This window comes from Entamoeba invadens, assembly GCF_000330505.1.
Source record: "Entamoeba invadens IP1 unplaced genomic scaffold scaff_1105074725591, whole genome shotgun sequence".
NCBI lineage: Eukaryota > Evosea > Mastigamoebida > Endamoebidae > Entamoeba > Entamoeba invadens.
Window position 1 is genome coordinate 451,955 of NW_004191750.1, and position 11,201 is coordinate 463,155.

The window sequence follows — 11,201 nt, forward strand, 5'->3', positions numbered from 1 at the left end:
AGGTTGAAAAGAATCCAACCGGGGCGGTCGCAATTCTACTTGTTGAGTATTATGGATGGAAGTCTCTTGACTGGCGTTGGAAATGCTGTTGGTGTCCATTCTTCTGTTATTGCTTGGAGCTCTTCCTCTAAGACTTGTTCTTCTTCCTCTTTGCCCGTTTTGTTGGGAACTTCCTGGGATGTTTTGAATTGGGGTTATGGGGCAATCGGGTTGAACCACTGTTACATTAACACCATCCATCCTTTCGAACCACCTCCTTGAAAACGTGATATCGTCACCATGCTTGCTGGAAACAAAGTATCTCCTTTTGTCTTGATCCAGATAAAACTTAACTGGTTCCAAAGACTTCTCACTTGGGTTGTATCTTTCTTTAAACTCTGTCAGTTTCTGGATCTCGTTCTGTATCAGGATTACACTCTGTCTCATTTCTTCGGAACAACAAATGTTTTCTATTGCTTCGACACCTTTTGTGGTCGTCGCAACCAGAGTCGACAAAAGGTTGGGAACTTCAACAACCTTTTCATCGACAGTCCCAATGAGAACGGATTCATTCGGAATTTCCGACATTTCCAGAATGTCCGTTCTTGTCGCGATGGAAGTATATTCTTTTACAAACCGCGCAGCTCGATTCGGGTCAATTCTTATTCTTTTGATATTATCTACCTCTCTGACGACAATCCCACTTCTCTCAAATGAAGCCACCACTGTTCCAATGGTTGAGCGATCACTCAGAGTCTTGAGAAGTGAGGAGATTTTGAGGATTAGGGAAGCAGGACATCAGATTCAGTGATGAAAAACTTGGCAACATGAAAAGGATGTTTAAAGTTATGAACGATTTAAAACCTAAAAGAAAATTGTTTAAATGAAAATAATGGATTGTTTTGTGCAAAAATTGGGGTTTTGGGGGATTTGAATATCTTCCACTTTAACTTTTTGGTAAAGACTTTGAAATTGATTCAATACGAGAAGACATTTTCTAAAAAAATCAAGAAAATATAACCAAGTAAAAAAGAAAATGTTTTATAAAACGATGACTCTTTTTGGTGAAATGAGGACAAATTTTGGAAATTTTTGAAGTTTTTTTCGGCTTTTTTTCGTTTTTGAAATTCGAAGAAAACATCTCATTTGTTCATTGCTTTTTGTTATTGATTTTGTTGAACTTGAATAATCTAAAAAAGACAAATTAATGGTTAAAATACCATAAATTGAATTTAAAAAATGGCTGACAGGTTAGTTCCGGTTGACAGGTTATTACTCCAACTGTAAAGATTGTGATTATTTGAACAAAAATTATTTTTTTACTTGCTATATATTAATTCAGTTACTATTTAATAAGTATTCTATTATTAATAAAACAATTTATTATATATTATTGTTTATAGAATATAATAAAAATATTATAGTATTATATTAAATAACTACTCGAATCTAATTACTTCATGAAAAGGAACCACACAGAACAAAACAACAAAAAGCCTTTTGCTCCATCTTTCCACAAATCCCACCCTTTCTGTCTCGAGGAGATATACGGAGATGAAGAAAATTCGGATAGTGAAGAATCCGTAGCTCCAAAAACTCTGGTCGACCGCAAACGCATTCTAACCCTTGACAAGAAAAAAGAGGTCCTTCGAATAAAACGCAAACAGTTGAGAGAACAAAAAGAAAAGAGTGAGGAGGAGATACCCTTCAGACTTCCAGAAGATCGTCCGGAGCTTGAAGAGAAGGTGGGGATTACACGGAGTGTCGAAAGAAAAGGCGACACCAACACAATTAAAGAGACACACGTCATTGATGAAAATGGAACTGATGTTGTGTCTTTGAAGAACACTTTAATAGCACTGCAAGAACTTTTCCCCAGTGAGGACAGTGCTTCCGAAGAGGTCTATGTCGGCAAACCAATGAAAAAGTCCACCTTTAATGTATAGTTTATTATAATTTGTTTTACTATAATTGATACTCAACAAACACCAACAACGAATTACACAATGTAACAATCTTTTTCTCGTGGGGACTTCTTACCATCTTTCTTAGTCTTTTTTGGTTTAATTTTATGTGTTGTTTTGTATTTGTCGACTCTCACTTTGATGTTTCTATTTTGTTATTCCACATTGAATACCACAGACACCAACAAACCTGATTTCCGAAGTCAGAAAGTTGTGGATTGCAATTTCAAACAACTCACGAATGCCATCGCCAGTTTTGGAAGAGACCTCCGCATAGAATCCACCTTGACTTACTACCACATTTTTACCTTCACTCATCGTCACCGCACGTTTACCAACATCAGTAAAACTCGCAACCAAATAGATGATGGCAGAGTCATTCATTCGACTGAAATATTGATATACATTCATGGTGTTTTCATATGACTCTCTGTCGGTCGCGTTGTATAAATACATCAAAACATCACCACGGGCGGCGGGGTCGGTACTCATACTTTTCATAAACGTGTCATTCCCACGTTCGGAGATGGCCGCGGTGATCGGAAAGCCTTCGACAGTCACATCTATTTTTTTCTTGGAGTCACTTCTTTCCTTCCTACACGAAGATATATACCCTTTCCTCTTGCGTTATAAATGCACTAATCGGTTCAAAGAAGACAAACTGCGTCTTGATAACTCTCACCCTTCTCCTCACTAAACTCGTCGTCGAGAAGTCGGCGAATCATCGCTGTTTTCCCAGAATCCGGCGCGCCACATATTGTGATGTTAATAGGTAGTTTATCGTTCATGAAATTGATTGGATTAATCAGTTCATAACTAAGTCATAGAAACCCTCACTATCCCAAAACATCGAGTAGCAAAAGTGATTTGATGAGTCTTTTCTTTAATAATATCTTAGGTATTCAACTTGTATTTGACTGGATTTTATCCTTTATTATCTAACTTTAACTTTCGATCTTTTTTATTGTATGAATTTGCATTTTGGAAAAAAATGGAGTACTTTTAAACCAATCGATTTTGGTGTAAAATCTCGATGACGTTTATTATTGAATGTATTATAATAAATTAATAATTGAATGTTGAGATTATCTCTCAATATAAATTAATTATTTTTAAATAAATAGCAATTCATTCTGTTTTTAAAAAATCTTTTTTTCGAGTTATTTCATCTGGAGCACTATTATTATCTCTAGTACCGATATAATTCTACATAACTGTACCATAATTAATATTTCATTACTTTATAGCTATTTTATATAAGATATGTTTAGTTTGATTAAATATTGAATTACCATAATTGTTGTTCTGCTCTGATTTTTTTGGATTATTTTTTATAATCAAAATGATTTTTAAAAACATCAAAAAACAATTTTTTCAACTTAACAAAACAAATGTTAAATGAGTTTTTTTAACTCATTTAACAAATACAAATACATTTTGTTCCACGTAGATTGTATTTGTGGTTTTTTAACCCGTTTTTATACATTTCATTATGCTAAGTTTTGAGATTTTTTTTCAATTATTATTTTTCTGTTATTTAAAACAATTGTTTCAAAAATAGTTTTACTTTTTTTAATTACAATTAGACTTTTAATTGAATGTTTTATTATCATTTATAATTGTAAATATAATTTGATAAACAATTTTTCCAATTTATTGAATAAATTGTTTTCATTAATTTAACTGACCAGTTTGTAAACTTTTGTGTTTTCGGTTTATATAACATTAAATATTACAAAATTTTAAATTGTTATTTAGACAAGCCTCAATCAATTATTAAAAACAATCAATAAGATTTAATTAAGTAATTTATAAATCATTGATATTTATTAGTAAATTTGAACTTAAAAAACAGAGCATATCGTGATGGAAGTAGAAGAGAGTTTATATGTCCAGCTTCAAAAGATCAAAAATGGGGAAGTTCCAATTCCACAAGTCAACTTTAATGGTAACAACGATCAAATTGTACGACGGTGGAAAATGTCGAAAGTGACTCGGTTGGAACATTTAGAAAAAATCCAATTAGACCAAGCAACATCCGTTGCACAGAGTATGGAAGTGTTACCGGAGTGTTATTACAACAATGTGAAAGTTGACCCGAACATGTATCGGTTCCAACAAAACACAAAACAGAGAAAAGGTGAAGATGAGAGAGAGGGGAAGCACACACGTGCGGTCAAGAAAGGGAAATTCGTGTTAAAGTAATCATCGATGTTTTACCATACAATTATAGTATGTATTCTATTAATTTACCATTTCCTTTATTCCTTAATAATACAACAAATGAGTTATAACTCCGTTGGTTTCAACTGGTCTTGCTCAAAGAATTTACAAACTTCTTTCAGTGAACATCCATAGTATTGTTCAATAATCACACCACTTTTCATCTTCAGACAAACTGGTACTTTCCATATTTTGTTCATTCGACAAAACTCTCTTTCTTCATCAAAATCTAAGTATCTAACACGTGGATTCTTGATGAGTTCTTTTTTAATGACATTACACGGTCCACACCAATCGGCTTCTACAAATATAAATTCCATTTTCTTTGTATTATGAGTGAATCACTTTGTTACCAATTGGAATGATTCTTTCTCTTTTATTTAAAACTTTCCAATCTATACATTTTAAGAAATGTTATTATAAAGATTTTATATATTATTTTATTATATTATTATATAAATATTTATTATTTATAATAATATGGATGTGCAAACTAACAACAATAAAAACTTAATGACTTTGAACACAAAATGTTAATTCTGCATGATAGACTCATTCCACAACTGGGGTCTGCTTTTGAAATCTTTTCTCATCTGAGCTAGGGTATTCACAATGTCTAGTGCTTTTGGGCGATTGTCCTGTTCTCGCAAAACACATTGTCGGATGAGAGTTGCCATTTTTTGAGGAGTAGAAGGTGGGATGGTAGGTCTCAAGTCAGATGTTGCAGACTGAATGATGATTTGAACATCCATTGTGAGTTCAGGAAACTCTTGGAAAGGTCGTTGGTACTTTTGGTATATCAATCTATACACCAACTCCCACAGGATGATACCATATGAATACACATCAGACTGTGTTGTATATCTTTGGTTATAATACACTTCTGGTGCGCAATATGCATAAGTTCCTCTATCTTTAGTGCTTGTTATAAACTCGGAATCAAATCGCGAGAGCCCAAAATCGCATATCTTCAACACCTCACACTCTTTTCCCGTTTCCTTATCCTTTTCAATAGACACTAAGACGTTCAATGTCTTCAAGTCTCTATGAAGTACTGGTGGGTTCTGTGAATGCAAATATTCCATTCCCAGTGCAAGCTGTTCGGAGAAGTCCAACACCTTTTCCCATGTCATTGCAGTTTCCGGCTTCACCAACAAGTCGTACAAACTCCCTTGTGAGCAGTACTCCATTACCATCGCAAATTGTTTGTCAACGATGATCCCATAAAACTTGACGACATTTTTATGTTGTAATCGATTCAAGACCTCACTCTCTTGTTGGAACTCTTTCACCTCCTTCATGTTCGTCGCTTTCAACGTTTTCACCGCAACAATATACCCTTTGTACGCAGCAGTGTATACTACACCAGACGCACCAGACCCAATATTCTGTAAGAACTCTATTTCACTCTGATCGATGATCGTCTTCCCATTTTCAATGAGGGCCAACAACTTCCCGCGCTCCGTCTCTTCGTTCTCACTTTTGTCTTCCTTCGCCTCGACGTTAGGGAGTGTTTTAAATTTGGCGGCAAGCACTTTCCCCTCCGCAGAGGTGATGCCTATCTTCTCCAATGACCGTGCACTCATCCCTCGGAGTTTGTGTTTGAACATCTTGTTTTTGACCAACAGTGCAACGGCTTCGTCTGATGCACTAATCGAGTGTAAATACTCGACTAAATCGTTAAAGTCTCTCACCGTCTGCGCATACCGTTCACTCTTCTCCATTGCAATTGCATAAGGAGTGAGTCCTTTACTATCTTTAATGTGCAAATTGGCTTTATGTTCCAACAACACTGAAAGTAAATCAGTTCGTTCGTTATACACCGCGTAATGTAACGCAGTCGACTGTCGCAGTGTCGTCGCATTGACATTTGCTCCCTTCTCCAACAGTCGTGTGACCAACAACATTCGAATCGATTTATTGCGAACAGCTGAGTATAACACCGTCTCCATGTTCTTATTTGTAGCTTCAATATCAGCACCCAATCTGAAAAACAAGTCCATAGCAGCACTGTAATTCGGATTCGAAAAATTCAGACAGAAGAAGTGGAAAGGCGTATTCCCGTCGTAGTTCTTCTTGTTGACGTCGATCGTTGGCGCATTTTTCAGCAGTGATACCAAAATGTGCTCATTGTATGAAACTAAAGTCGCTACATGTAAAGCGGTGTTCCCTTGCTCGTCTTGCGCATTGACATCAACCTTCCCACTTTCCAACAGTGTCAACACTTTACGTAAGTCGGTGTCAAGTACTGCGGCGTGCAACGGAAATTTTGTCATCTTTTCTTGTTTAGGGTTGACTTCCGGGAATAAATAGAGTGTGACAGTGACGGTTGGTCTTGGCTTCGATTGAATGATTTTGTCTGCGTGCATAATCGGCGGTTCGACTTTTTCGCCGACCAATGTGTCGCGTGGGGTGATTTCCATCATTTCAGACAGATGTGTTGACGAGCTTTTCGACGGGACTTTGTTCATGAGAGTGCTTTTGATCCGAGCTTCCACATCAAAAGATTCGTTCAGTGGTATTTCTGATGATCCGCTGAGAACATTCCCAGATATATTCGGTGTTGCTGGGGCTGTTTGTGCTCTGATGATGGGTTGTATCAAATCACACATTTTTTCAAGTTGAAATGTTTTTGTATGGACGGTATTAAATGGTAACAACTGATTGATTTGCATTCGGGTCGTCCAGATGTCCGGCGTCTTTTTCTTTTCATGGTCGTGAAACTCAATGACTATTTCTTTGATTGAAGTCGACACATTTCGAAACTCCACCGTGTTAATTGGTTGTCGAAAGTAGATGCTCGTCGTCTTCCGACTCACATGCACTTTATTCGTCTTGTCCCCTACTGATATCGAAAACTTCGTGTTACTTTGTACTCTCATCAATTACACATGACCAACAACAAGAACAAACATAAGACTCTCCTGTCGTCATCGGTACAGGAAACAAATCTTCGGCGTAGTTGACTTGTTGTTATTCGATTGGTCTTCATTTGTATTAGCATCAGAACTAAAAATTGTTATTCAAAATGTTATTTAACACCCAAACCCCAAACTACATTTGAAAGTTGAAGAAACAAAACAAACACTCCGCTCGTATGATTCTGTTCAACTGTTTCTTTTCAGAAAAACTCAAGCGAGCCTCTTTTCGAGTCTCACCCACCTTTTCACTCATTCCGTTTTCTTTTTCAGTTTGAAACTTTTTTCAGTTTCATTGGGGATAGCAAAACGCATAACACAAAAAGAAAAGAAGCCCAAACAATCGGGAATTATTAAACAAAACTTCACTTACAATATTTGACCTGACTATTAGCATTCGATACAGGTGGGGACGAAACAATTTTACTCTCTACACCGCCAACCATCTCGTCCATATATCGATCCATCTCCTCTTTTTGAGAACCCAAAATGTTTTGGACGGCAACCTCGACTTGTGTGACGAAAAAATCGCCTTCTGTCGATATACCTTTGTCGAAGTCCCGAATAAAACACAGGTTTGAGTATAGAAGTGGCGACTGTGCATTACAGAGTATATAAGAAACCACCGCGATGATATCGTCGCACGTCATTTGTGTTGTTGTGTTGTCAAAGTATAACACGGGCTTCAACGCGTTCACAATTGATTCGACCTTCTCCGTTGGGGTTTTGTAGTTATTGATCGATCGCAACTGTTCGAAAGAAGGTTCAAGACGTGGGAGGTGGATGTTCCTTGTCGGTCTGAATGCTTCTATCGGAAAATCGGAGAGCTCTTTACACTTCAGAGCGAATTGTTCGTCAATTTTGAGTGAATCGTTTTCGAGGAAGACGTCTTCATAAAAGTTGGAGAAGACAAGGTTCTCCACACACATGAAGTGAACCTCCCGAGTAAAAGGGGAATCGTATTGTGAGAAGTTGAATAAGAGCGTGAGCATACATGAGTCTACCATCTTGACTTGTTCCTCATGCGTTGTGTTGTTCTTGTGATTTTCAAACCAATCTCGGAACTGTTTGATGGGTTCGACGTCTGTCTGGTGCTCATTTATAAACTGTGAGAATTTCACAAGTATGTCGTCTGTCAACTGCGAAGACATCGACTGTTTTGTGAGTTATTTTTTTCTTTTTATTTTTTCACTCCTCATTCGAGCAAGTTCAGCCCATCTCACAATCTCATTTTTTTGAGAGAATGATTTTAGGTTTTAAGTTGCCACGTAAACCCTTTAAATTCGCAGGTAGTTTCTTTTTGTTCGAAAAGAATAAAACTGCCTGAAAGTAATTAAATTGAAAACTATTCAATTAGATCAAATACCATTAATTAAAAGAATTATTTCTGAATCAAAGTAATTCTTTTGTTTTTTTAATTGTAATTATATTTTTTATAAAAATGCCAAACCGTTTTTATCCGGGTTTGGCATTTTTATAGTTATGGTTTTAACATTACAAAAATCCTTTTTTTGGTCATTTAAGTTTGGAAATAATAAAATTGTAAAAAAAGGACAAACTTTTTTGTTGTTTTATTTGACATTTTTTCTGACATATTTATAATTCATCAAAAAACAAATGTGAGTTTCTATTTTAAGTTGTATCGATGGTTATGTGTGTCAAAAGTTTTAAATCTTTTTATTAATAAATAAATTATTAATAAATAAATTATTATGTATTATATTAGTATCGTTTTTGAATTCCAAAAAGTTTGTTTTATTCAAAAGAATATTCGGACCAAGTTTTCCTGATCTTTTAAACTATTTTAAGCCATTTTTTATCCTCAGCCCAAAACTTAATTATTTGATTGTTTTTTTAATTTATGACATGATATTATTAAATTATAATTTTTTAATTATGACATTGTAATTAAATTTCTTTATTTAACAACATTTTACATAATTAATGAACTATACAAGTTAATTAGAAACAATTAAATATTTTACTTTTTAATAATCGAGATTAATTATTTAAAATGTATTATATTATAATAACAATTAAATTATAAAAGTTTAATACATAAAAATAAGAACTCGCCCACACCTAAACAACGATTTACTAGAATTTAAACTTCTGTGAGTTTTTTTTAAATTTATTTGCTTTTACAAGGATTTCATCTGCCGTTGGGCACACGTTCATGAGTTGGTGTAGTACTTCATTCGGTTCCTTTTTCATCCAAACGTCTCTTTTATAGACAGCCATAGCTGTTGCCACGCATTTGATAGTCAAGCAGATATCACTTTTCTTACAGAAGTCGCATAACAATACGTCCCATATTCTTAAAGAATCTTCAAAGGAAAAATTGTCAATAAAAAAGATCGAAATCCATCGAAATGCATAACACTCGGACTCTATTTGATTCTTCTTTAAAAACATAAAAAAGTCTTTATCGATCATTTGTAACACAATATCTATTCCTCTGAAACAATCCCTTATCCCGAATACTTGGTCATCACAATCCTTATCAAACCAATCTCTAAACATTAACACAAACGTCGTGAACCCAAAATAGGTCATCGCTTCACTTTCAGTTTTATCACTTTGACCATTCGAAAATACATAATACATCATCGCACAAATTTCATGCCACCCCTGGACGTATTGTAATGTTTTGTTGAAGACACAATTCACAAATAAAATACGTTGGATGGCTTCTATGACATCTTCCTTCGAATTAATATTATATTAATATTATATTAATATTATATTAATTTTATTATAAATTATACTATTTAAAAACTATCAAGTCAACATTTGAATAACAAACATCTTTAAAAAATTGCACCTCAGGAAATATTCGTGGCGTGTCTTTTTGTAAAATCGACAAGATTTCCGTCTTTGGAAATTTCACGTTGTAATAAAAGTCGTTCACAAAATTTTGATATTGTTGTGTATACGTCTCAACTCGCTCTTTCCATACAGTTGTGTCGCATGGCAAAAACTCTAAGAACACCCCCCACACCCGTCGTCGTATGTCACCCTCATGTGGTGTCCCTTTCACTATCCCTTTCTTCCTTATAAGTACCCGCGCCAAGTCAATGTCTAACTCATCGCACTCTATCAGCCGTTGGTATTTCTTTTTGTCGCTCTGCATCAATCCTCTTCACAGCACTTGACTACTTTTGTTAAATACTTTTTAGTTCTTCCCTCTTCCCAACTTTTTACTATCTATTTATTACACTTTTACTATATTTGTCGTATCAACAGTTTATTAAAAAGTATTGATTAATTTAACTATATTTATAACATGTGTCATAACCAGAAGTAATATATAACCACTAAAACACATAAGGAAATGTCCCTTCAAACTGCCTCTTTTTACACTCGTACTGAATCTGGACCATCCATCTACCTTTCTTTCGAAGCATTTTAAATCGACCCGTTATGACATCATCGATCTTCCCGTTCATGGGTGACGGGCATAAATAGCAGCATTGTTTCCACGTAGTCTTCTTCCCCGGTGCGGATGAGATCTTCTTGTTCTTCACATCGCAGTCGAAGTAAGTACAAAACCCGACGAGTGGCATTTGTCTCTTTAGTGTGATAGAGAATTTGACTGTGCGTGGAGTCAAATTCTCCTCTTCGAAGTCATTTAAATCGACGCCATAAAGAAGATGCTTTGATGTGATCACTTTGGACTCATCGATGTTATCGATGTAAGCGGTGCAAACAACTCCTTTCAACATTATCGACATGTCGAAGCCATACACATCCTTCCAGAACTCATATTGTTCGTCGACATAATTGATCTCAGTCACTCCACAGATGTAACACTTCCCACCAGAAGGTAGAATCTCTCCACACTTCTTCAGCTTTGTTTTGGCTATCAACATCTCACTGAGCAAAGAGTCGTAGTACAAATTGATACCCATCCAATCGCAGATGATAATGTCGTACTTCTCTTTGACTTCACTGATGGATGTCTGTTCAACGACAATATCGACTTTTAACTCGTCAACGACATGCCGAAAAAACTGAGCAATCGTACGCGTGTCTATCGCTTTGACATAACGCGCTTTATACTTTTTAGCAAGTAAAGCAAGTTTCCCAAAACCACACTGAACTACTAACACGCGTT

At 35.4% G+C, this 11,201-nt stretch overlaps 7 protein-coding genes across 7 annotated transcripts; 2 read left to right on the forward strand and 5 right to left on the reverse strand.

The window, feature by feature from the left end:
• Positions 1 to 1,439: 1,439 nt before the first annotated feature.
• On the forward strand, positions 1,440 to 1,925 carry EIN_172030 (hypothetical protein; the record flags this gene model as incomplete). The annotated part of the gene is made up of 1 exon (XM_004183896.1): positions 1,440 to 1,925. The coding sequence occupies one exon, from the start codon at positions 1,440 to 1,442 to the stop codon at positions 1,923 to 1,925; it is 486 nt and encodes a 161-aa protein (XP_004183944.1).
• A 53-nt stretch (positions 1,926 to 1,978) lies between these two features.
• EIN_172040 (hypothetical protein) lies at positions 1,979 to 2,731 on the reverse strand (the record flags this gene model as incomplete). Its single annotated transcript, XM_004183897.1, has 3 exons — positions 1,979 to 2,075; positions 2,134 to 2,516; positions 2,606 to 2,731. The coding sequence occupies 3 exons, from the start codon at positions 2,729 to 2,731 to the stop codon at positions 1,979 to 1,981; spliced, it is 606 nt and encodes a 201-aa protein (XP_004183945.1).
• Positions 2,732 to 3,809: 1,078 nt separating this feature from the next.
• EIN_172050 (hypothetical protein) lies at positions 3,810 to 4,148 on the forward strand (the record flags this gene model as incomplete). The annotated part of the gene is made up of 1 exon (XM_004183898.1): positions 3,810 to 4,148. One exon carries the CDS (start codon positions 3,810 to 3,812, stop codon positions 4,146 to 4,148), a length of 339 nt encoding a protein of 112 aa, XP_004183946.1.
• A 551-nt stretch (positions 4,149 to 4,699) lies between these two features.
• Positions 4,700 to 7,340, reverse strand: EIN_172060 (serine/threonine protein kinase TNNI3K, putative; the record flags this gene model as incomplete). The annotated part of the gene is made up of 3 exons (XM_004183899.1): positions 4,700 to 7,024; positions 7,080 to 7,132; positions 7,253 to 7,340. The coding sequence occupies 3 exons, from the start codon at positions 7,338 to 7,340 to the stop codon at positions 4,700 to 4,702; spliced, it is 2,466 nt and encodes an 821-aa protein (XP_004183947.1).
• A 109-nt stretch (positions 7,341 to 7,449) lies between these two features.
• On the reverse strand, positions 7,450 to 8,235 carry EIN_172070 (hypothetical protein; the record flags this gene model as incomplete). The annotated part of the gene is made up of 1 exon (XM_004183900.1): positions 7,450 to 8,235. The coding sequence occupies one exon, from the start codon at positions 8,233 to 8,235 to the stop codon at positions 7,450 to 7,452; it is 786 nt and encodes a 261-aa protein (XP_004183948.1).
• A 946-nt stretch (positions 8,236 to 9,181) lies between these two features.
• EIN_172080 (hypothetical protein) lies at positions 9,182 to 10,217 on the reverse strand (the record flags this gene model as incomplete). The annotated part of the gene is made up of 2 exons (XM_004183901.1): positions 9,182 to 9,790; positions 9,891 to 10,217. 2 exons carry the CDS (start codon positions 10,215 to 10,217, stop codon positions 9,182 to 9,184), a joined length of 936 nt encoding a protein of 311 aa, XP_004183949.1.
• A 184-nt stretch (positions 10,218 to 10,401) lies between these two features.
• Positions 10,402 to 11,201, reverse strand: EIN_172090 (HNRNP arginine N-methyltransferase, putative; the record flags this gene model as incomplete). The annotated part of the gene is made up of 1 exon (XM_004183902.1): positions 10,402 to 11,201. A coding segment is annotated over one exon (800 nt), but the record flags the coding sequence as incomplete, so codon positions are not given.